The 25,812-nt window shown below is 44.2% G+C and overlaps 1 protein-coding gene across 1 annotated transcript in view; it reads left to right on the top strand.

The window, feature by feature from the left end:
* The window catches only part of LOC125882999 (putative ferric-chelate reductase 1), a 333,018-nt gene that overhangs the window by 215,977 nt on the left and 91,229 nt on the right, over positions 1 to 25,812 (top strand). The window contains exon 9 of the mRNA XM_049567087.1: positions 10,612 to 10,719. Within this exon, the coding sequence (XP_049423044.1) occupies positions 10,612 to 10,719 (108 nt within the window). The remainder of the gene's footprint in view (positions 1 to 10,611; positions 10,720 to 25,812) is intronic.

Consider the following 25,812-nt stretch of genomic DNA (forward strand, 5'->3'; position numbering starts at 1 on the left):
AATCATCTTTCTTCTCTGGCCAAGATGTGAACATTGCTGTCCTTGAAGGAGTGTCCCTTCTCCTTTAGATGTAAATGGACAGCTGAGTCTTGACCTGACGAGCTGACTCTAGCTTGTGGAGTAGTTGCTTTGTCTTTGTTTTTGGTCTGTGTGTGTGGGTTTTCTGTACACCTCAATGTTTAGGCTCCTGTCTTCTTCAGTGTGTACTGCACAGTCTCCTCACTGTCTCCTCTGACATCCTCTCATGTGAATTTGATGTTGGGGTCCGCTGCATTGATGTGTTCTGTGAAGGCTTTCACTTCCTCAGTTTTAATTTTGACCCAGGTGTCATCAACATATCTGAACCAGTGGCTAGGAGCAGTTCCTGTGAAGGTGGTTAGAGCTCTCTTCTCCACATCGTCCATGTAAAGGTTGGCCAATAGAGGCAACACCGGTGAGCCCATAGCACACTTAGGTAGAAACCTTCACTGTACTTGAAGTAGGTGGTAGTCAAATGGAGATCAAGCAGGTCACAAATGTGGTCTGTTGTGAAGTTGGTCATCTTGGAAAGGGCACTGTCTTGTGGCAAATGTTTCCTTGCTGTCTTAACTACTTCTTTGGTGGGAATGCAACTGAAAAGTGAAGTGACTTCATATGATACCATAGTTTCATCCAGTGTTATCTCTCTGGTCTTGTTGGCAAAATCCTGAGAGTTCTTGATGTGGTGTGGAGTGTTACCAACCAGGGTAGCTAGGATCATAGCTAGGTGTTTGGAGATGTTGTATGTGACTGAGTTAATGCTGCTGATGATAGGGGGTGATAGGGTGGGATGGCTTCCCCAGGGTACAGTCGAAACAACATTGTCATTCCTTATGTACATATGGTGTAGAGTGCTTTCATTTGAGATGAATGGTGTGTGTTTTGCGTAACGTGGTGTCGTGGTAGAGCCCGAAATATGACGAGTGGGTATGGAGTTTTATTTGTTGTTATTTATTTAGTTGTTGTTTGAGCTGTGTTTGGGGCATGTAAAAAGGGTTTATACAGCCTTGTAGCTCAGGTCCTGCTGTTTAATTTGATGTGCAGCATATTCTTCGTGATTAGTGCATTGTTTCACACTGTTTGCAAAGTCGTTCTCAAGGGGACTTTCGGGTTTAACAGGTTTCAACCAACAATTTGGGCAACCCAATAATAGAAGACGAGTGCTCATTCTTTGTCAAAATACGTTAAAATCACGCGGAATTATTCAAAATTTTCCCAGGGGAGAAACCCCCGAAACGCCGGGTAAAGAATTGTTCCCACTTCAGGGCTAAAGCCCCAGATGTTTTCAACTCCTGGCAACGCCAATGATCACCTGTATCAAAAAAAGTTCTGAGATATTTGTGATGGTATGAATCTGACACAATTAATTTCTGAACCCACATGCTCAAGCGAGGCAGGCTAAAAAACCCTACCATTGGTTGTGTTCAAAAGACTTAGGAAACGCTGTGCTGCTACATTAAGAAAGGCTAAGTCAGACTACCATTTACTCGCTTTTACCAGCTCCTCTCATGCTCAGAGCAAATTTTGGAAGGTTGTTAAATCAGTTTCAAAAGATAATACCTCTTTTCCCACCAATATTGTTAATGGGCACATTCTTTTAACAGACCGTAAGGACATCTGCTCTGCCTTTAATAGTCATTTTGCTGCATCTGGACACCTTTTCGAAACCACTATAAATCAGCTGAATCATACCCCCGAACATCAGCATAATCTGAGTAATGCCTCCTCACCAACCTTCAGTTAGTCTTCAGGAAGTTACTAATGCTCTTCTTTCAATTGACAATAAAAAATCAACCGGTGCAGATTGTTTAGATGCTTTCTTTCTTAAACTTTCCGTGCCACTTATTGCAGAATGTATAACTCATATATTCAACCTGACCATCTCCACTGGAATAATTCCCACAGCCTGGAAAACAGCCTATGTCCTTCCATTACATAAAGGAGGTTATAACAACCAATATACATAACTATCGCCCTATTTCCAAATTATGTTGCCTGGCTAAAATTTTAGAGTCCCTGGTAAATAATCAACTTAGATCATATCTCTTTTTGTTTTCTATACTCAATCCCTATCAGTCTGGTTTTAGCCTAAGCAGAGTACCATATCTGCATCCTCCTTGGTTCTAAATAACATTATACTAGCCCTGTATAGCAAAATATCTTGTGCTGCTCTGTTAATAGACTTGTCTAAGGCATTCGACACAGTTGACCATTTGTTACTTTTAAAAGAAATTGTCCTGCATTGGTTTTGATTCTGACAGCTGCCTGTGGTTTGAAAATTATCTCTCCAATAGACTGGAATACATAAAGATGGGTGATGTTCATTCAAAATTTTTGAATATTAATAAAGGTGTCCCACAGGGCTCAATGTTAGGGCCGATATTGTTTTCAGTTCACATAAATGATATTGCCCCGAATCATGTAAATTTCATCTGTATGTGGATGACACAGTTTTATATTGCTTTGCAACATCTGCTCAATCAGCCATTGAACATCTACAGTTGTCTTTCGATTCGCTTCAACTTCAATTACATAACCACAAGCTAGTACTTAACTCAGACAAAACCAAATGGATGCTGTTCACCAAGGCTACTCATAATGAGTCTTTCAGTATTCATTTTGTGAATGATCCATAGAGAAAGTTAAACAGTATCAATAACTTGGTATCTGGCTAGATGACAATCTTAATTTTAAGCACCATACTGAAATTTTGACTGCCAAATTGAAGACAACACTTGGCTTTCTGTACAGAAATAAGAGCTGTTTTCCTTTTGTACACAAGAAAAAAATTGTAGAATCTGTATTTTTGTCTGTTTTGGATTATAGTGATGTTATATACCGAACAGCTGCTGTCTCTACACTGAAATTACTTGATGTTGTCTACCACTCAGCCCTAAGGTTCATTACAGTTGATCCTTACAGCACCCATCACTCCCACCTTTACCAAAAGGTTGGCTGGCCACAGTTGGCTGTGAGGCGGGAACAGCATTGGTATTTGTTCATTTATAAAGCTTTGATACAGATGCTTCCACCCTATATTTCATCACTCTTAACTCTGTCCTCACATAATCATGGTACTCATTCACAGAATAGGCTGTTGCTTCACACTACTTTAATCAGAACTGAACTAGGAAGAATGTCATTCTCTTACAGTGCACCTTATTCTGGGAGTAATCTACAAAAGATCTTAAACTTAGACACTCTGCCACCCATATGGCAATTTAAGTGCCTTATTTTGGATCTTGTTTTAACCCTCTGCGGTCCAGAACCGTGCCGGCAGGTCAAAATCGCGTGACTGATTTAAGACGACATAGCAGCAACAGGCAGCCTTGCCGAGTCTCTGTTTCATTTTGTGTGGAAAATGCAAACTTCAAACTTTGTACCACTTTTTAAATTGTCTTGATAGGCCATATAAAACCGGACTTATGATAAATAATAAACGGCATGATTTTCCTAAATATTGTTGTCACATTTGATCCACGTTTGATGCAGGAAGAAATGGTAAAAATGGGCCGTTTGGCCTGACGAAAGTGCTGAAGGCAACAACAGCCAAAAAACAAAAACGACACCCCCTTTCGTATTGGTTGAAAAATGCACCACGTCAACCAATCACAAAATTGTATGGCAACACACATCATTTGTTGCTGGAGAAGAGGGGAATGTTGTGGGAGTGACGGCAGCAAGAGAGACAGCAGCGAGAGAGACAGCGATCACAGATAGAGTTGGGATTTGTGACGTTTAGCTTGTTTGGAGTGTATAGTTAGTGTGTGGTGTAGTGTGTTTTGGAAGAGGAGAGAGGAAAATGAGCCTCCGACGACCGCACTGAGCGGTACTCGGAGGTCCGCACAGAGGAGCGGATGGTGTGGCGGGGCACGCCCACCAGGTCCGGATCTCCATTTGCTCAGGCAGCAGAGCCACACAGTGTGTGTCACTCCTCCTGTTGTTGTCCTGTTGTCGTCCTGTTGTGTCCTCCTCCTGTAGTGTGTTGTGGTGGACAGGAACTGTTTTTCAGAGTGGCACAAATAGTTTGTGTAAAATCACGTAGAAGAAAAGCAAGCACTCTCAAAATAAATCCCTTAGAAAGGTGCACGGCCAAAAACAGCGTCAAACACAGACGTTTCAACAGAAGAAGATTTTCTGTCGAAACGTCTGTGTTTCTGGTACTGCCACCCAAGTTGGTTTATTAAATTTACCAAAAGGACATTTGTGAGTGCTGGCATTTTTCCCTTTGACAAATAATTTGTGTGGCATCTGATTGTTTTGTAAATAGGCTAGTTGTTCAAAAACGCCTGAGGCATTGCTTGCATTTTAATGTAAATAGTTAGTTACAAAAATGGTTCGTTAGTAGGGCCGTAACGGTACATGTATTTGTGTCGAACCGTTCGGTACGCGACTTTCGGTTCGGCACGACCCTGTACCGAATTATTGGGCGCAGGATATTATTTTATTTTATTTTGTTTTGTTTTAATTCCGTTTTTGCGAGCCAAACCATTTAAAATATCTAGTTAACCGGTAACCGAATATATTCGGCCGAATATTGTAAAACACACATTCGGTATTCGGTGGAATAAGTTAAAAGCAAGGCTGAATAATAGCGGCGTTTTGATAACGCAATCAAACGGCGTGCCGTGACAGGCGGAATAAAATGTCATCAGTGTGGCGATCCACCCGTCACCGCACTCGCATTTGCGACTAAAAATAGTTTTGAGTGAGCAAAATAGGCTTAAATCATTCAGCACACTGTGCGAGCAGCCTACAGATTTCAACCAGCAGCAGAAACGAAAGGCGAATCCCACCAGTTTTGGGTTGAACGGGGGTCACAGACACAGACAGTAACGTTAATGTATTCCTGTCAAATACGGCGTCACTGGCTTACCGGGTGACGGAGAAGAATAATATCCTCTTCTTGGTGTCATGACTGCCCAGAAGTACCTGAACAGCCGAGCCAGCCTAGCACAGGTATGTGACGTGTCAGAGGAGAAACGAACCTTTCGCATTTCTCTCTTTCTGGCAGTAACGGCCCACGAACCTCGCCGCACTTTAGGGACTGTTCATTACTTATGAAGGGACTGTTAGGGGAGGAGGGTGGCTGGTTGATTTTTATTTTATTTATTTATTTTATTTTGATCCCCCCCTATGTTAATCACTTGTTGATGCTGTTTTTGAAGTATGAATAAGTCAATAAGTAATTTATTCAATTGAAATATCATTGATGTATTATAGAAAAGTGATTTATCTTTTCATAAATGACAAAAGGCACATCTGCCTCATTTTCGTTGTGGTATCGTGATACTACTCAGAACCATGATATTTTCATTGGTATCGCATAGTGGGTCCCAATTTTGGGACAGTGACAACACTAATCTGGAGGGGATTCATCTGCAAAAACTAATGAAAAACTAAACAATGATATTTGGTATTCGGTACTCGGTATTCGGCCAAGCGTTTAATAATATTTGGCTTCGGCTTCGGCCACAGATTTTCATTTCGGTGCATCCCTACTTTGGGTTCAGGGTAAAATACGAAGATGGAAATAAACAAGTGGACAAAACAAAAGCAGTGTGCCGACACTGCCGAACAACGGTCGGGTATGTACTTGGAAACACGTCTAACATGCTAATGCATCTAAAGCGACACCACACGAGTTTGAACATTAACCAGCACAACTAGAAAAAGCAATCTGGTGCAAACTACGATATTGTCGTCGTTTAAAAAGAAAGAGCGTTTCTCTGACCATTGCGCTAAAGAAATAACCAACGCCATTGGAGTTGAGTAAAATTGTTTAAGCTGCACTTTAGATATAAGCATGTTTTGTTTACTGCACTTTAACAAAGTGGGAAAGCTAAGTAAGTTCCTAGTAAAACTGAATCTGAGCAGGCTTTAAAGCTGACCAGCTGCACTATACTTTTTATTTTAATTGAGTAAAACTGTTTAAGCAGAAATTTATATTTATATTTTTCATTCAAAAAATGTGTTAAAAAAACAGCATATTTCTATTTTCATTCAAACAATGTGAAAAAGCAGAATTTTATATATATTTGTTTCATTCAAAAATTGGGTAAAAAGAGTTAACTGCTGTGGTGGTATGTTTTAATGAGGTTACCAATAAGTAAAAGATATTTAATAGTTGTCTATTTTGTTCATTACTGTACCGAAAAAAAAACAAACAAACCGTGACTTGTGTACCGAGGTACTTACCGAACCGTGATTTTTGTGTACCGTTACACCCCTATTCGTTAGACATGTTTGTGGTTTTCACAGTAAAAAAGCAAACTTTTTCCTACTCAGATTTTATGTTTTTTGTGTGATTTTAGGCCCAATGTGTTAATACGGTATGTCAAAATGAAAAAATAACTGTAAAGTCACACAGGTGAGGTTGTGCTGAAAAGACTGATACCAAACAAGGCAAGGTAAACAGTTTTTAAGGTGAAATTTAAAGGTAAAATGAAAAGTAGTCAAAAACGGCCAATTACCCCCTAGATCCCACAGGGTTAATTGAGTGTAAATGTTTTTAACGATACATCTACACCTTAGCATGTTTATCACCCTGTATTTCTACTGTTAGAGCACATTTATTGCTAGTGTTGTTTTGTATGATTTCATTTTTGTTTTAATTGATATATGCATGATTGTTCTTTGTTTGCCTTTTAATTGTTTAAATGTCTGTGTTCATGCTCGGCATCATTGAAAATTAGGGTCTCCCTCAATTGATTTCCTGAGTTTTAAATAAAGGTTTGAATGAACACTGATGAAACAAAACAACCACTCCACAAGCACATGACACAGCACAGGAGAGCCAGCTTGTCAGGTCAAAACTCAGCTGACCGTTTACATCTAAAGGAGAAGGGACACTCCTTCAAGGACAGCAATGGTAAATGGACCTGCATTTTGATAGTGCCTTTCTAATCACCCAACCACTCACTTTTTACACTACGAGTCACATTCACCCATTCACACACACATTCATACACTGGTGGCCGAGACTACCTTACAAGGTGCAGCCTACTATTCAGTTATTGTTTTTTTAACTTACTCGCACAGCATCACCAGGAACAATTTGGAGTTCAGTATTTTGCTTAAGGATACTTTGACATGCAGACAGGAGGAGCCGGGGATCGAGCCGCTGATCTACCGATTGGTAGACGACCCGCTCTCCCTCTGAGCCACAGCCGATGTTCACAGCTTGGCCTAAGAAGAAAGATGGTTTGAAAGAGGCATGAAAGAAGCTCAAACTGGAAAGTCCATTGTTAAACAGAGAAGGTGGCCTACGACACCACTTATCACCCACCTACAATGTAGTCTTGGTATCTCTCCCCAGATGACTTCACACCCATACACACCTGGTTTCATCTAGCCCTGACGACACACCTGATCGCCAGGTTGGTGAACGACTTGCATGTGACCTTAACGACTTTGAAACTAAGAGCTCACATGTGACCTCAACGACTCTGTAAGGGTTCACAACCATACAGAGTTTAAAGCCTGCGATGGCGCACCAGTCAGTTAGAACTGAGGAAGCTTCGTGGATGAGAGGCGAAACATCTTCAAGAAATGCAAGCAAGTCTATTTGCCTATGATATAGCACTTATGATTCCACAGAATGGTGATACTGTCCACATCACCTCGCCATGTGGCTGCACATTTGCTTTTGTGTGTTTGCCGTGGGATCTACCCATTGTCACCACTGGTTCCTCAACTCCTCTCCGGTCCTGACCAACTCACAGCCTGCCCCTCACTAGTGTGTCTGCTTTCCCCATGTGCTTAAAGCCTAGTTCACATTACATGATTTTCACCCTGATTTTGCATTTCAGAGACTATCGTAATTTTTTGCGTGTTCATACCTGGCGACATGTGTTTCTGTCAGCGGGAGTCTCGCCAACTGCGTTACGACCTGTGTGTGTACACCACCGAGCCGTCGCCGACAGAGCCCCAGATAACGCAGTGACGTCACCAAACTTGGAGACGACACATCGTAAATGCATGGATCTTCTTCCCAGTGTTGAATCAGATCTGCCTCCAGGGCCTGGCTCCAAACACAACGCGCTACCCGTGATCCTGTGGACGCCGCCATTGTTGTTGTTGCTTGCTGGCTTGTCAGTGTTGCCAGATCTTGGGAGAGAAACAAGCAACCAGGGCTATGGAAACAAGCCCAAAAGAAGCGACTATTATGCGTTTAAATAACTTATTAGACGGATATATATAGAGAAAGGTGCCGTTTAGAGAGCAAGCCCAAATAAGCAACCTAACTTTAGAAACAAGCCCAAAGTCACAGCTAATAAGCCAACCTGGCAAGTGGCAACCCTGCAGTTTGTCCTCCTCACATTTCTTTTGTCCTCCTGCATGCTGACGTGGGACGTATCCCAGCTCTCATTGGCTGATGCTCTTTGTCAGTCCTGTCACACTTCTCCAGTTTTCTAGCATGCCAGATATCCAGTCCCAGTCACGGACGAGGGGGTTACTTGCTTGTAGGCTTGTTCACACATGAGGACTTGTCGTGGCAGACTATCTGCCGACTCACCTCCGACCCAAGGTGGCTCTCAAGATCCTCTGTGACGTCAACATCACGGTAAAAATCATGTAATGTGAACTAGGCTTTAGTCTATCGTCCTTCTGACTGAACTTTTTCATTTGCATGTAGACACCTATGGTGGCTCTGGTTCAGAAGGTAGAGTGTGTTGTCCACTAACTGGAAGATAAGCGGTTAATTTCCAGGCTGCTCCACTCTGCATGTCAGTGTGTTCATGGGCAAGATACTGACCCCTAAAATTGCTCCCAAGCTGTGTATGAGTGTGCGTGTGAATGTTTAACAGGTGACACCTGGTGTGGTAGCCCTGGCACCACTGGGTGCTTTGAGTGGATGAAAGACTGGAGAAGTGCTACACAAAGTCCATTTACCATACCTTTGCTGTACAATAAGGAATTATTATTTTAGTTATGCTCACTTTCAGTTTGAGCTTCAAATAAAGTGATGTAGATAGTAAATCAATAAACCACAGATTGCTCATGCTTCTTGTCTGAAAGAACACAAGCCACTGGCTCTTTATGTCTTACTTCTTTTTATTAATGTCACACTGTTCCCACATCTCAGCTAGTACAATTTTATCTTATCTGATACATAATGATCACACTCAACTAGCTGGAGCATTTTCCAAGTACTGCAATACAGATTAATTGTCAATTTAAAGCCTCTGTGTAAAAATGGTGAGTAACAGTGACATCAGCGGTCAAATTCTAGATTGCAGGGCTCACTCGCGCTCACTTGCTCACCCATCCCGTCAGGTAAGTGACGGTGGCCTTGTAGGACAGAAAGCCTTGCGCAGACAGAGATGGCATCATCCACAAGTTTTTCAAGTTTTTCAGGAGTAGGCCTATCTAGCGATGAGGTGAATATTTATTTAGGAATCTAAACCATGTTACGATATTGTAGCGACCCTGCAGTAAATGTTCTTTTATAATGTCAATGTTCTGTGAGTTAATGGCATGTTTGGGATTGAATGAGTATAGGTAGGGGGACGGGGTGCGAGTGTGACGGGGATGAGAACTGTGTGAGTGTGCATGCTGGTGTGTGTATGAGCGAGCTGGAGGAGAGAGCAGGAGTGCACAGTTGGAGTTACAGCTAAGTTCTTGTTTGTTGGTTGTTTAGGCGTAGTTACAGTCAACAGTAACCTGTACTGTTCAGTAATAAAAGGTGGTTTGCCGAAAAACTGCGTCATCCTTTCCACACGTCCTGGCGGACGCTACAATATGTTATAGCTTACCACTGAGATATAGGTTATCTGTGAGATATAACGTTTTGTTAGGAGTGTTTTATCTCTAATTGTTTTGGTCACACGAGCAAACATTAGCACAGTAATGCTAAAATAACACGTTTTATGTGATAGTCACGGCACAGTGCGGCAAATATAGGTTGGTACGATTATAATATATGCATCTCCAGAGTGTTCTTCCACAGAAGTTTTTTCCACCTGGAATAAGCAACGCCGATATTCACTTGCGTTTTGTCCCGTCCTTGCTTGTCTGATCTTTTTCTTTTATTTGGTGGTGTGGTTTCCCTCTTACAGGGCAGAACATGTGTGTGGTCCTCCATTTAACGTGCGACAGAATCATAAAAGTACAAAACAGGTTCACGCCGAAGCGCCCCGGATTGAGCTTGAGCTTCACCTTCTCCAGTGACGGCAAGTTCTAGATAAATGCGAAAGTGCGTGTATCTCTTTCGGCCACTGTATTCAAATATGGCGACGCAAGAAGGCAGCCTCCAGCATACTGTGTATATATAGAGTAATCATTCTAAGCCTATGACAAAGCTTCCATTTGTATGTGAATTGCATTACACTTTAGTAAATATATATTTATGAAAGCAATAGTTGATATTTGCTAATAAACAACCACGTAAATTACACATTGTAACTTTAAACTTCACCATCTACACTGTGGTGTGTATCATTTTAATTGCTGCTTGCTACTGCAAAGGGTAGCAATATGCAGAAATGAGCACGTTGCAGCATTAACAAGATGAGTAGCAGCAGATACTGGCACCATTACACAGCTCTACAAAGAACTCAGCTGTGTCTGTTCAATGCTTCTCTCCTATAGGAAGAATCCAGTTCCATACAGACACCTTCATCAGCACTGACAAGGTGGACATTTCCAGACCTCGGCTGGTCAGAAAAGCTGGTTGGCCTTATATCATTAAAGCACATGGTAAGATCCTGCCTAGAGTGTTGGCTACAGTAGTACTAACTAAAACCATACAGTCTTTTTCATACTAGCAGCAGTATATAGGCATAGTGATGTCTGTTACTTCAAATTTCTAACATTCTGACATTTCCTTGCCAATTTGTCCAAAACCTGCAAAAGTGATGCCTTAACGTCAGCCTTTGTGTTCATTATGTTTTAACCTTTAATTTGCCTGTTTGCATCTCCTGATAAACCTCAGCTAGTTAAAGGTGGATTCAGCGATTCTTATCCAATACACTGTTTGTCAAATTCAGCAAATATATTTTCTCATGGTCAGCTACCTCTCCACTCTGTGTGCACTGAAAAAATACCTTCATGGAAAATACACAGTTCTGGCTCAACAGGGAGCATTAGTGCTTGTGCAGAGAACAGCTTTAAAGCCATGGAAAATAAGGAAAGCAGTTGGAGCAAGAGGAACGGTACGTTTGACATCACATGATGAGGTGCAGAAATTCTCAGTGCACTATGAAGAAGGAGAAATGGCTGAGAAACAGCCAAAGAGGAGAAGGTAAGAAGAACAAAAAAAAAATCCAAAAAACCCAAAGTGATATGATTAGATTAGGCCAAGAGCTACTTTAACATCACTGAGGCTTTTCAGTGGTGGAGAGTTTGGAGGCATGGAGATGGATGCAGAGTTTCTGCTAGACAGGTGGATAACATTAGTTTTGCAGATTCACAGAGCTAATTCCTGTGGGCCAGCTGTGAGTATCACTGTCTGTACATTTACCCTGTATGCCATACAACGTTTTTTGCAAAGGATTTTATGGATCCAATGATCTACAAACAAGTTTGGGTTTTTTAAATCAATGCACATACCATTACTTTCCTTTCTAGCTGAGCAAACAGACATTTCTATTTCATCTCACATCTCCCTCTACCGACTGCTCTACCTCTTCCTGTACTTGCCCATGAGGAACAGAGCATTAATTTATTTGTGATTTTGCTGGGAGGACAGCAGCTTCAGAGACCCCAGCACTGGAGGTCTCAGTGTGCTGGCGGCCAGTAGTAGTGCTCAGTCTTAACCAGCAACTGAAAACTGCTTATCCAGCCAATGTCCAGGAAGTTCTGGATCAGACCCATGGCACTGGGGTTTGCTTTGGCTGAATTTGAGGTGCTAAAGCAGCTAAATGAAAGCTAACTTGAGGACTGTGTCTGATTTGCTCTCTGTATGTATCCATCAGGAGGATGTTTCTCTCCTAAAAGGTTTTCTATTCTGGACATAGCCTTGATGTAGGTAGGTACTGTGGGAATATGTATGCCATTTTCATTGTCTCGTTTTGTTGCCTTGTTTTGGATGATTTGTAGTCTGCTGAAGTGGTGTTATGAAGCTGTGGTCCAGGCTGGTGCAGCATATTTAGGGGCCAGGCAGGCAGTTCTGCCAGGACGCTCTTGTTTTCCAGCTCATTCTTTCTTCTTCTTCTTCTTCTGAGAGGAGTGAGAAGAAAGAGGAGAGCGCGTTCTTGAGCGTTTTTTCTTCCATATCATTATACCTTTTTGACATAGTTTTGTGTATGAATTGTTTAATATAGTTGTTTAGTGTTCGTAGGGTTAAATAGTTAGGGCCCGAGCACCGACCGAAGGCTGGGCGAAGGCCCTTTTGAAACTGAAGGAATTATTATTATTAGGGCCCGAGCACTGACCGAAGGCTGGGCGAAGACCCTTTTGAAACTGAAGGAATTATTATTATTATTAGGGCCCGAGCTCCTAGCGGTGCGAGGACCCTATTGAAATGCAAGGATTTTTCATTGTTATTCTTCTTCCTCAAAATGAATTGCCTTTTTGGGAGGCTTAACATACCCGAAAACACATGAAACTTTGCAGATATATCAGAACTGCGTGAAAATTTGATATTTCAAGGGTCGCATGCTCGGGTTCCAAAAAATGGCTCAGTAGCATCCCCTGCAAAAGTTTGAGGAAACAGCCCCTACAGCCAGTTTAACCTACGTGTATGAAACTTGGTAGGCTCTCCAGGACCTACAAAAAAGCCTCTTGGAGGCATGCTGTAAACCCAACAGGAAGTCGGCCATTTTGAATTTACTGTGCAATTTTGATGCATTTTTGGCCATTTCCAGGGGTCATAAATGAACGAACCAGTCCTACAGATTTCATCCGATCGACTTCAAACCTTGGTCTGTCCCACCCCAAAACCTTGAAGATGAAAAGTTATCAAAAGCTTGAGTTTTCGTCAATGCGTGGGATGGCGTCAAAGTTAGGGGTCTCGCCACTATCTACAGAGGAATTTTGAATCACCACCATCGCGCCACCTTCTGGCAACAGAAAGCTACTTCATACATTCTTTGATGTCACTCTTCTAGCAGGTTAATCAGACCCACATCAAACTTGCTGATCTAAGTCCTTAGACTTTGATGATACTTTAAAATGAAGTTTTTGGGTTTTCATCAATTGCTGTCACCGTGGCGCCACTTTGTTCGCCATCAAACACGATGTTGTTTTGAAGGGATCAGGGATCCTTGAAAACTCACCAAACGTGGTCACAGGTCACAAGTCCTTTTGTCTGATGTGGTTTTTGTGCTTTGATGCACCAAGATGGTGATGATTCATATTAGTCCCGCCCTGAACACATTTTCATTACCATATTGCCTGATACTCATAGAACCACCTAGTGGCGACAGGAAGTAGGTCTCATCAAATACTTATTTTTCGATTTATCTGAAAGTTACATGCTGTGGTGTATATTTGATGTACAAAAACATGATGTATAATTAGTGTGCTCTTCAACTCCCTCAAGTGGAAAGAGGAAGTGATAGAAAATGTGAAATATGTCATTCCAGCACTGTATCTGCAGAGTCACTCCTGCATGCGATGTCTAACTTTGACAGAAATGAACTGACGCGTCAGAAGGCGTCCAGCCAGTCCGCCCCCCCCCCTTCCCCCCCCAAGTTGCATGAAGGTGCGAGGGCACGTTCATCGCTGCTTGCACCTTTAATTCTTTTTCGTTTCACCGATTAGAAAAATGTCATCTGGCTGCAAATGTTAAAGCACATTCATGATTCACGTTCATGACTCTTCATGATTTTAAATAACCGTGATAAAGAGTTTAACTTCAGGTTTCACGTTAAGGTGGATGATTTTGAGTACGTGCTTTATGCAACTTCATCACACATGTAATGTTTTAACTGTGGCGCCGCACGTACCGGCAGAGGCCGGTGTTATGTCCCTACTGGTTTCCAATTTAACTGTTTTCCTTACCGAACACCTGCAGATGTGCTGCGCCTCCGTCAGCAGATTCGTCACAAATTCACAAACATACACAACTGGGGATTACTGGGGATTTTAAAGTCGCGGCCCACATCTACCACAGCGAATATGCTTCTGTAAGTGAGCACTATGTACCAACGACATTAAAAAATAAAGAAAATATGATATACACAAATTTGCGTCAAGCTGGACTCGATTTCACGTCAACAAAAGACAATAGCTATAACACAAATCGCAGGTCTACCTGTGTGAACCACTGAGACTCAGAGAGAGCACGGCTTTCCTCAGGTATTAGTAAATTACGTCAGCATCCAGGTAACATTTTGATTTGGGCTGACCTGAGACAACTGGTTACCCTCGGCTTGCCTTGAAAATACCCAAACATATTTATCAATGTTTCTTGTTCTTTTTCCACGAGTCTACAGACATATTCAGTGCCACATTACAGTCTGCACAACGCTGCACACTATGACAAAGCCTGTCACGTTTAAAAAGGGACGATCTAACTTGGAAAATGCTCTCAAAATACGCTAAATAACATGTAAATAAAAACCAAGCACTTATAGCCACTGGATCATTACAGAGGTGAAAAGCAAGGACTTACATTTATTCACGTCACTGTAATTGAGTAGTTTTTTGTGTACTTGCACATTTTAAAATCTAATTTGAGTGTTACATCAGTAGCCTGTGTTTTAATTTAAGTATTATGCTTTGCTGCATTTTAAATGACTTCCGTGACCGAGTTATAATTTTAAAAAAGCAAACGGAATTGTATAAGCGTTAACTACCATGACACAATAATAATAGTATTACACTCTATCACAACCTGGCAGCTAGCTCTGATGGAGACATATGAGCTCTAAGAATAAACTCACATTTATGGACGCACACTAAAAGAAATGTCGCCATGGTCCGAGAGAGGTGATGTCATGCTGTTACCTCTGTCTCTACAGGTATGCAGTGAGCGAGTTAGATCATCACTTTTTAAACATGACAGGCTTTGTCATCGTGTGCAGCGTTGTGCACGTGGCACTTAATATGTTTGTAGACTCGTGGAAAAAGAACAAGAAACATTGATAAATATGTTTGGTTATTTTCAAGGCAAGCCGAGGGTAACCAGTTGTCTCAGGTCAGCCCAAATCAAAATGTTACCTGGATGCTGACGTAATTTACTAATACCTGAGGAAAGCCTTGCTCTCTGTGAGTCTCAGTGGTTCACACAGGTAGACGTGCGGTTTGTTGTCTTTTTGTTGACGTGAAATCGAGACCAGCTCGATGCAAATTTGTGTATATCATATTTTCTTTACTTTCTTTTTTAATGTCGCTGGTACGCTCACTTACAGAAGCATATTCGCTGTGGTGGATGTGGGCTGCAACTTTAAAATTGCCAGTAATATGTTGTGTATGTTTGTAAATTTGTGACAAATATGCTGACGGAGGTGCAGCACATCTGCAGCTGTTCGGTAAGGAAACCAGTTAAATTGGAAACCAGTAGGGACATAGTCTGAGTGGGCGGAAGTTCGCTGCATAGATCAGCCTCTCATTGGGCGGAACGAGCCACTCGCTGAAGTCCCGCCCTACCACCTTTGGTTGTGTAGCAGTTTTCAACCATTTTCAACACGTCCTTTACTAAATTTTGCAGTGTTTGATCTTGCGGGGATGTAGCCATTTTTCTGCCGTGGTTCGCGTCCTGTAGGCGATATTTTTGTGGGCGTGTTACACCAAAACCTGCTTCCCCCCAGCAATATTTTTGCAAGCGCACCATTGCTGTGGCACCGCCGCGAACGATTGTGATTGGTTGAAAGAAATACAAGGAGCCGGGGCGTTTTTTTCTCCAATCTCAAAGTGAGAGTCGGCCCAGCCAGACCTTTCTTTTCTTGAGAAAGGTCTGGTGAGCGAGACTAGTAAGGACATAACACCGGCCGCTGTGGAGTCCGGTACCAAAAAGCGGTGAGCCACCACTCTTCAACCCTGACCAGGAGTCAGCGATCCAGCCGTGGATCTGCCCAGACCGAGTACCAGTGGTTTGGCTGCTATAATTAGAGCCACAGACAACGCTGTGACGTCACCGACGGTTGGTGTGTCTGAGGTGAGCGGTGATGGTGGTGTTGGGGGTGAGGAGGCAGAAGGGAAAGTTGAGGTGACAGGGGAGGAGAATGATATCGCAGGAGAAAAGGGTGAGGTTACAGGGGAAGAGGACGAGGAGTCAGGGGGAGATGGGATTTGACAGGTGAGGAGAGTGAGGGAAGGTTAGGTGAAAAAGGAACAGAAAACATGCAAGAAGGAGGAGCAGGCAGGTGAATCAGCTGAGACAGCAAGGACTCCGGAAGTAAATATGAGGGAACCATCTGAAGAGGGGGCTGACGGTAAAATGATCAGACGCACAAGACTGTCAGCCAGGGTGGAGAGCAATGATGGTGAGGACTGGTTCTCTGATGGCAGTGAGACGTCAGCCACCTCAAACAGTGCTGTCTACCCTGCTAAAATGATCAGAACGTACCTGAGGAAGACAAAAGGCCTGAGAAAAGTAAAACTTGAAAATTTTTTTCCAGACAAAAAACAGTTTTGTGAATCAACCAGACCCCACATGAGAACTGGAGAAATTGGTACTCCAGAAAAGTATAGATTATAGAAAAAACTGTTAGTAAAACATTGAAATAAACATGATGAATACAAACATCTGTTTTTTATTAACTTATCTGGTCGTTTTTAGTATAGGTTTTAATCTCTCAGTTTCCATGGATAGTTTTAGAGTTGGGAGTTTAAACCTTAACGGGGCCAGAGACACAAAAAAAGAGGGTGTTTTTGTATGAGACTGCTAAACTCAAGAAGGTTGACGTTTTATTTATTCAAAAGATGCACAGTATGAACATAATAAAACAAACTGGGTGAGAGAATGGGAGGGTAGAACGTTTTTAAGCCACGGCACCACAGTGAGTGCAGGAGTGGGATTCCTCTTTTCAAAAGCTTTTAACCCACAGTCTGCAGAGGTGGAACATGTCGTCCAGGGAAGGTGACTTTTAATAAGAGCCGGCTTTGAGCATTTTAATGTTGTTTTTATCAACATTTATGCTCCTAACAATGGTGCAGAGAGGAAGCGCTTTTTAGAAAAAGTTAATGATAAATTCACTAGCAAGGACCATGCCACAACGATATGCAGTTTAAAGATTTAATAAATATGTAATTGTCAGACAAATGGTTGTGAATGGGGTGGTGATGAATGGGGAGCGCAGATTTGCAGGTGAATGAATGGGATGGAGATGACGTCATCGGAGGGTCGGACTGGGTGAGGTTAGATGTGGGCGGAGAGACTCAGTGTTGGGGTTCTGTCTCCTGTTCTGATGAGCCCGTGCTGTTAGGAAGCCCCCAAAAGAGTCTGATTAAGTGAGGCTTAGTCTGTCGTGTGCTAGACGGAGATCATTGAGGTTATTGTGGATGTGGGTTTGATATGCTTGTGAAGACCAGCGGCCGAAGATCTGAATGACTTGGTCTGAAATTCCTGATCTGGCAGCTGAGGAGGCAGCGCCAATGCGGAACGAATGACAAGAGTAATGATCAGATGAAATTCCAGAGAGACGGAGGATATTATGGAAGTGTTTCTGGAACCAGAAACGGGTGGCCATCCTCCCTGTTTCGGTGAGGAAGAGGGGATCTTGTGGTGAAGCGCGGGCGGAATACCGGGTGTGGATGTATCTGGTCAATGGCTTGTGCGGGCTGAGAAAGGAGTTGAGGCGAAAGATGTAGATGGGAAAGGATACTCCTAACTGATCAGTTTTACTCCTGCGGAGTGTGAATATGAGCAAGTCGGAAGTGTGAGTGGTGATGTCGGATAGACTGGGATGACGGGAAGGATTGTAGACAGATGATGTTGGAGCGAATTCAGAGCACCTCAGAAATCCGAAGAAGGCGAGTAGAAACATTGATTCCAGTGTTAAGTCGACTGTGGGAGAAATGTAACTGGAGCGCAGAGTGCGTATGCAGCGGCAGAGCAGATCGGAGGTGAGAGGAAGGCGTCTGGCTGTCAGCGCTAGTTTGTACTTTCGTAAGCCTTTGATTAGCATGGTGACGTGAGCGTGCGAGATTGACTGACAGGGGAGGCCGTTGGATAATTTATGGAATAAATTGATACCAGCCAGATATGTTTGTATGCTGGAGGCCCGGATCTTTGTTACAGTATGACAGTGTGTGATGAAGTTGCACATAGACATGGCGTCCAGAGAGGGAAATGGTAGATGATAAGTGGCGTGGTAATTCTTGAAAGAATTCCAGCCGGTGAGGTAAGCAGATAGCGTGCTTGGTGCTAGACTGTTAAGGATGGTTTCTTGGGAGGTGCCAGATGTGGATTTCATTGAATATGGTCGCTGAAAACGGTGGGATTGGTGTGGGATGGACATCCGAGTCTGGAGCCAAGCATCTGAATTTCTGGAAAGAGAAGCGGGAGAGTGAGTCAGCGATGGCGTTGTGGTGACTGGGAATGTGAGTCGCACAGAGGATGAATTGATGCTGAGCGGAGATGAGAATGAGTCTGCGGGTGAATGGCATGATGGCTGGGGAATGGGAACGGCCTTTATTGATTATATCTACTACTGTTGTGTTGTTAGAGTGAATAGTGATGCATTTTTTGGACCATTCGTGCCCCCAAGTTAGAGTGGCGACGATCATGGGGTACAGCTCGTACAGAGCAGACGAGGGAGAGCGTGACTCTGCGTCGAGGGACTCGAACTCAGAGGGCCAAGCAGCAACAAACCACCTCCCCCCGTAATACCCGCCGAAACCTACAGAGAGAGCCATGTCCGTGTAGAGTTGAATGTCCTCGGGATGGGGGATGAAGTCATTGTCCATTTTACAAGTGTCATCCAGAACCACGCAGTCGTGGAGAGAGGGAATGGATGCAGCTTTGGTCAGCAGTTGCGAAAGAAAAGATTTTGCCTGTGGAATTATGCGGATGGCATAATTGAGGTGCCCGAGGAGAGTGAGCAGCTGGTGTTTGCTGCACCTGTCTGTCAGGAGATAATAAGACAAGAGCAGCAAGATGCGCTGCACTTTCTCCAAGGGCAGTGAAGCCTGGAATGACAGTGTGTCCAGGGCGATGCCCAGAAACTCGATGGACATGCCAGGTCCTGAAGTTTTTTCTTTGGACAGAGGGACGCAGAGGTCGGAAAATGTGGATGTAAGTGTAGTGAGACCATGGCGAGGAGGTGAGGACGGAGGAGTCACGACAAGAAAATCATCAAGGAGATGTAGCACATAGTAGGAGCTTGTAATTGTTGGAGAGGATCCAGCATAGAGCCTCGGATAAAGAGTCAAAGATTTTGGGACTGCTCTTGCAGCCGAAAGTGAGACGCACGGAAAAGTAGTAAGCCCCCTTCCAGCAGACACCAAAATAACACTGGAAGTCAGGGTGAATGGGCAAGACCTTGAATGTGCTGGTGATATCAGCCTTAGACAGCCATGCTCCATGTCCCGCCAGATGGATCAGTGCCATGGCGTGGTCAATGGTGGCGTACTGCATAGAGAAATCCGGGCTAGGAATAAGGCTGTTGATGCTCGGGATGTCGGAGCCGTGTGGGGAAGACAGGTCAATAATCAGTCTCTTTTTCCCCGAGTATTTGCATGTGGCGACACCGATGGGACTAATACGGATACAGAGGAAGGAGGATGGTCGAAAGGGCCTATCATAAATCCCTCAGTGACCTCTTTTGCCAGTAATGTGTCGTCAGTGTCGGGCTCAGTGAGAGCGGATTGAAGATTGTGACACGTGTGGGAAGAACCGGGAAGCACCTCCATGCCAGGGTGAAAACCGTGAGTGAAGCCAGAGATGAGAAAATCAACAAACTGCTTATCAGGGTGATCACTGAGAGTAGCAGCGAGTGCACGTACCTTGATGGGTGTGCCGAGGTGACGTTCTAGTCATGCTGCTGTGTTGGTGGGATTGTGGGGGCAGGTGGTCCTGGTGTGAGCGCCCCCGCAGAAGGAGCAGATGTGCAGGAGGCGGCAGCCGGACAAGTTGCAACCCCACTGATTGAAATTATTGCACACCATCCTGCCGCCCTGATAGAGGATCGGCCGTCCTCGCTTGTTGACACCCTTTGACACCGGCACGTTGACAGTGGGACTTGTGTCCTTGGCTCTGGGGATGACAGGAGGAGGAGGCGCAGCGGAAGACAGACGGTCGAAGATCGGGGCATTGCGTGGAGTGGTGGGGCGGGAGTGGGGTGGAGGAGCCATGATAGTGCATGCAGAGGCAGGGTGAGAAGGGGCGCCGCATAAGTCACAGGAGAGGGAGGAACGAGCTGCGAAAATGAGGCAGTATATTTCAGAATCGAGGACCCCCCAGTACGTCCCCTGATTTAGCTGCTGCAACTGGCCGGCTGCTTGTGCAGCAAAGTGGACGTGGTAGGTATAAAATCCCGCCCCCCCGAAACGCAGACAGTTTGCAGTTCCCTGGGTTGACTACTGTTGAAAAAGGATGGCTGAATGAGCTGAGCTAGGTCAACATAATTACCGGACAATATTTGCTGGCGCAGTGAGTGCGAGACAGGTGAGGGCGGGATGTGGACGCGGTGTCGATTTCCCACCTGCGAGGACGGAGGAGAAGAAGCCTGAGACCCACTAGGAGTTGGGGCGATCTCGTTGATGGAGCCCAACAGAGAACCACGGTGAGACCGAGGGATGACCACAGAGCGCAGCCGGCTCCCCTGGGAGTGTCGGCTACCAGCAGACTGCTGAGACAGAGTCAGAGGATCACCTGGCTCAAACAAGTCGTCGGAGTCGGACCCGGATGGGTTGACTTGCAGCACGTGATCCATCTTGGTGAGTACACGAAAAAACACACTTGCTGAGATACGTAGGGTCGTCAGTGATCGAGAGATCTGAGAGGCCTGTGGTAGAGCTGTGCTGGTATATATATGTTAGTCAGGTGATTAGAGGAGTGGGTGAGGTGTGGTCCTGCTCCTGAACCTAAGTTAAACAATTAACTCCATTTAAAAGATTTTAATTCGTCAGATTATGTTTTTTTAGGCAGGGATTTTAATTGTACAGTGAATGAGCTTTTAGACCGCAATCATGCAGAGCCTCATCCAGCTTCTCAGCATGCTCTGCAGCAGCTGGTCCACTGCCATGGCCTGGTGGATGTATGGAGGAAGATGCACACAAGCTCCAGATAGTACACATGGTCCCACTGCAGAGACTACAGGATCTCTGTAGCACGCCTTGACCGATTTTATTGTTTTAAACAACATTTTAATGTTGTTAAAACATGTTGCATTCTACCTGTTGGTTTTACCGATCACTCCTTGGTTTTATGTAGTGTTTTAATCAGAGATGTTGTACACAGAAACGCCTACTGGCATTTTAATTCTGTTTTAGCTGTTGATAGAAGTTTTAAAGATGCTCTTAGTTATTTATGGTCTGGTTTTAAGAGAAAGGAAGTTTGAGACAGTGGTGGGACCATGGAAAAATACAAACCAGACAGTTATGTCAGCAGCACACGCTCAATGTCACACAAGACATCACCAGATCTGTTAGTGATCTGGAGACTGATATTGTGGAACTCCAACATTTGAGTGAATCCACAGGAAATCAAGGATATATTGAAATCCTCAAAACCAAAGAGATGGCGTTAGCCAACCTGCTGGACAAAATGGGAAAAGGTGTGCTGGTCCGGTCCCGTATCCAGACCATCACGGAGATGGACGCTCCCTCTGGCTTCTTCTTCGGCTTGGAGAGGAAACACGGCCAGAGGAAACAAATCCACTTGCTGCTGTCGGACACAGAACAGGAGCTCACAGAACTAGGCCAGATCCGGAGCAGAGCTTTGGAGTTCTACTCACAACCGTACACAAGTGAGTACATTGGCAATGAACAGTTGTTTGAGGAGTTCTGTGGTGAACTGCCACAGATTCAGCAGGACATGAAACCACAGCTAGAGCGCCCCCTATCAAGGGCAGAACTGTTTGCCGCCCTCCAGGGCATGCAAGGCGGGAAGGCCCCGGGCATTGACGGCCTCACTGTAGAGTTCTACAAGGCCTTCTGGGACATTTTTGCTCACGATATGCTGCAGGTTTTTAGTGAGAGCCTGGCCCATGGTTCCCTCCCAGTCTCCTTCAGAAGAGCTATCATCACCCTTCTCCCAAAGAAGGGAAACCTACAGGAGATCAAGAACTGGCGCCCTGTGTCCCTCCTCTGCACAGACTATAAAATTCTCTCCAAAGCCCTTGCCAACCGCCTGAGAGAAGCCATGGAGCAGGTCATCCACCCGGACCAGACGTACTGCATGCCTGACAGGTCCATGGTAGACAATGTCTACCTCATTCGGGACGTTTTGGAGGTCTCCAGCTCATTGGGTGTAAGTACGGGCTTGGTCGGATTAGATCAAGCGAAGGCATTTGACCGTGTTGAACACAGCTTCCTCTGGGAAACTATGGAGAAGTTTGGGTTCAGCGCTGGTTTCATTGCCAAGATCAAGATGCTGTACAGTAACATTGAGAGTGTGCTGAAGGTCAATGGTAACTTGTGTGCTCCTTTTTGGGTGCATAGTGGTGTCCGACAGGGCTGTGCTCTGTCGGGGATGCTCTAGGCACTCTCCCTGGAGCCCGTCCTCCAGAAACTAAGAGAAAATCTTCAATGTCTGTTTTTACCCGGTTTTAAAAAGAATTTGGTTTTATCTGCCTACGCTGATGATGTTGTTGTTTTTGTAAAAAATCAAAAAGATGTGATCACACTAGAGACCCTCACAAAAAAGTTCTCTGCAGTCTCGGCAGTAAGGGTGAACTGGGGGAAAAGTGAAGGCCTCGCTGTTGGAAAGTGGCGTGAAGGCCTCCCAGTTCTCCCTCAAAATTTAGTGTGGAAGAGAGATGTCTCAGATATCTCGGCATTTATGTGGGCAATGAAAAAAGAGAAAAGAAAAACTGGGAAGACATAACGGAAAAAATAGATTCAAAACTACTAAAATGGAAATGGCTCCACTCCCAAATGTCTTAGAGAGGTAGAGTTTTGATTTTAAATAACCTTGTCGCTTCACTGCTGTGGCACCGACTGGCCTGCTTGGCTCAAATAGAAGTCAAGATGGTAAAATTCTTCTGGGACCAGCTGCATTGGGTGCCACAGTTGTTTTTTATCCAGAGAGGAGGGGGGGCAGGGCCTTGTCCACCTGGCCAGCAGAACAGCCACCTTTAGAATACAATTTGTCCAGAGGTACTTAACAGGACCTTCAGACTTAGTGTGGAGGGACGTGGCCAGCTGTATTTTCAGACACGTTCACAGCCTGGGACTGGATGCTGCTCTGTTTTTAACTGATTTTAGATTTTTAAGGTTAAATGGGTTACCTAAATTTTATCACGGTGTTTTTAAATCCTGTTTACTTTTTAACTGGGAAAGATCCCACAGGTTTAACTCTCTGCACTGGTTGTTAGAAGAGCCGCTAACAAATGGAGCCAGACTGGATGTGTGCAGCAACACCACGCCTGGGCTGAGGGGGGCGCTGTGCCAAAAAAACCTGATAACCCTGAAACAGCTGATAGTTTCAGCGGAGCCAGCGCTCGCCAACGCCCAGGCCGTGGCCTCAGCTCTGGAAGTACGCTCCGTCCGGCTGCCGCAGAGGATCCTGGAGCTGTGGAGGCAAAACCTCTCTGCCAAAGAGAAGAGCCTCCTACAGCGGTACAACGAAGGCAGGGTGGAACCCGACCCCACGGATGACTTCCCTGATATCCACCCGACCCCTGACCTCACCGAGCTGAGTGGCCCCCTCCTAACAAACTGTACCAGTGACAAGGTCAGTCTGAACAACATGAACAGAAAAAAACTATATATGAACTTTGTAAAGATGATCCACAGGAAAAAACTGTGCAACAGACACCCCACTGTGTGGACAGAGAGACTGGATGGACAGCGCCCCCAGTGGACAACGCTCTATAAGCCCCCCATCAGGAAGCGGACCGGCCATCTCCAGTGCAGGATTCTCCATGGGGCCATCGCCACAGACAGTTTTTTATCCGCTTTTAATCACAGTGTTTTAAACAAGTGTCCTTTCTGTGGTCAACCTGAAAACGTCTTCCATGTTTTTACTGAGTGCAGCAGACTCACTAGGTTTTTTAGTTTTTTAACGGGTGTTTTTAACCTTTTAAACATTGCATTCTCTGGCCCTGTTTTTATCTGCGGTGTCAAACAAAATGAAACAGAAAAACAAAAGTGCCAATTGATAAATTATCTCTTAGCAGAAGCAAAACTGGCAATATACTTGACCCGCAGAGACAAAATTCAGACAGGCTCCACACAAGATGCTGTGACTGTGTGGAAGATGGGTGTTTAAAGCCCAACTCAGCTTAGAGTTCTGCTTCCACAGGGCCACAGGGAGCCTTGTACATTTTGAAAACGTGGTGCTATGAAAACATTTTGTGCTGTGTAATGGACAGGGAGAAAATAATATATAACAAGTGCCTAATTTAAACATAATATATACATTTGTTTGATTTGTTTTATGTTTTTGGCTGAAAGTGTTTTCCCTGCAAATAGTTGTTAATAAATGAGTTTTTAAAAATTAAAATCATCTTCTTCTTCTACTTCTTCTTCTTCTTCTTCTTCTTCCAAGGAAATCCTACTTCCCATGCGCGAGAAATCACCAAACTTTGCACAAAGGTCCAGTCCTAGCCAGATTTGTTCAGCTGCAAACACAAGTCCATAGTCCAATAGTAATAGATGGTGGACAGGGGAGCGTGCCTCTGTGGGGGGACGTGCCTCTGTGAGGGGAGCATGCCTCTGTAACCGCTCGCAAGATTGTGCGCGATTCAACATGGCAGCCTGCTGCTAGACTTTTTACTTTTCCAACTTTTCCCCTCTTTTTTCCGCTTTAATTTTTCTATTTTTTTCCTACTACATAAACCGGATTACATTACTGACCTGGATCATCTGGAGGATTACATCAACGAATGCTACAATAGACTCTGCATCATGGGACGCTCACAAAAATCCAAAAAAGAAGCGCACACAGGACTCACCTGCCTCATCTGCTTCTACTTCACCATCAACATCACCGAAACCACCCTGCTGCTCCGAGGTAAACACCATGTTCATATCCACAGACAATAAACTTATGGGACTGGACGCCAGAGTGGCATTATCGAAGTATTACATAGAGAATTTAAACAACTCTGCCACAGCCTGGAATACAGCCAACAACAAATAGACACACTTGCTAAGGAAAACAAATCACTCCAACACTCTGTTTCAACCATGTCCACCCAGCTCTCCTCTGTCACCACTCTTACTTACTTCTGTCACTACCGAAAACAAGATCATGAAAGAAACCATCCTGGATTTACAGTCATGCAGCATGAGAGACAATCTGATCTTCACTGGCATTTCCTAACCACCCACAGACCAACCCGAAGCAGCAGTCAAGGATTTCATGGTCAAACAGCTCAAACTTGACACTGAAACGGTCAACAACATCACATTTCACCACGTTCATCGTTTGGGACAGAAACACACCAACACTACCCGACCACGGCCCATCATCGTCAAATTCGAGCACTTCAAACAGAAAAAATTGGTACAATGACAAGGCAAACAGTTAAAAGGAACGGACTATGGACTCAACGACCAGTATCCACCAGAAATCAACCACAGACACAAGCAGCTCTTGCTCCGTCATTGACGGACAACTATTTAAAGATAAGGACTATTCTAAACATCTCAACATTCTTCACACAGACAGACAGACACACCTACACCAGCACTGAGCTCTACATAACAACCTGTTCAACATACCATCCCTCAAATTTGTAACTTGGAACATCCGGGTTGTTGGCTCTCAGACAAAAACAATCAAAGTACTCAATC

This window comes from Epinephelus fuscoguttatus, linkage group LG22 (assembly GCF_011397635.1).
Source record: "Epinephelus fuscoguttatus linkage group LG22, E.fuscoguttatus.final_Chr_v1".
NCBI lineage: Eukaryota > Metazoa > Chordata > Actinopteri > Perciformes > Serranidae > Epinephelus > Epinephelus fuscoguttatus.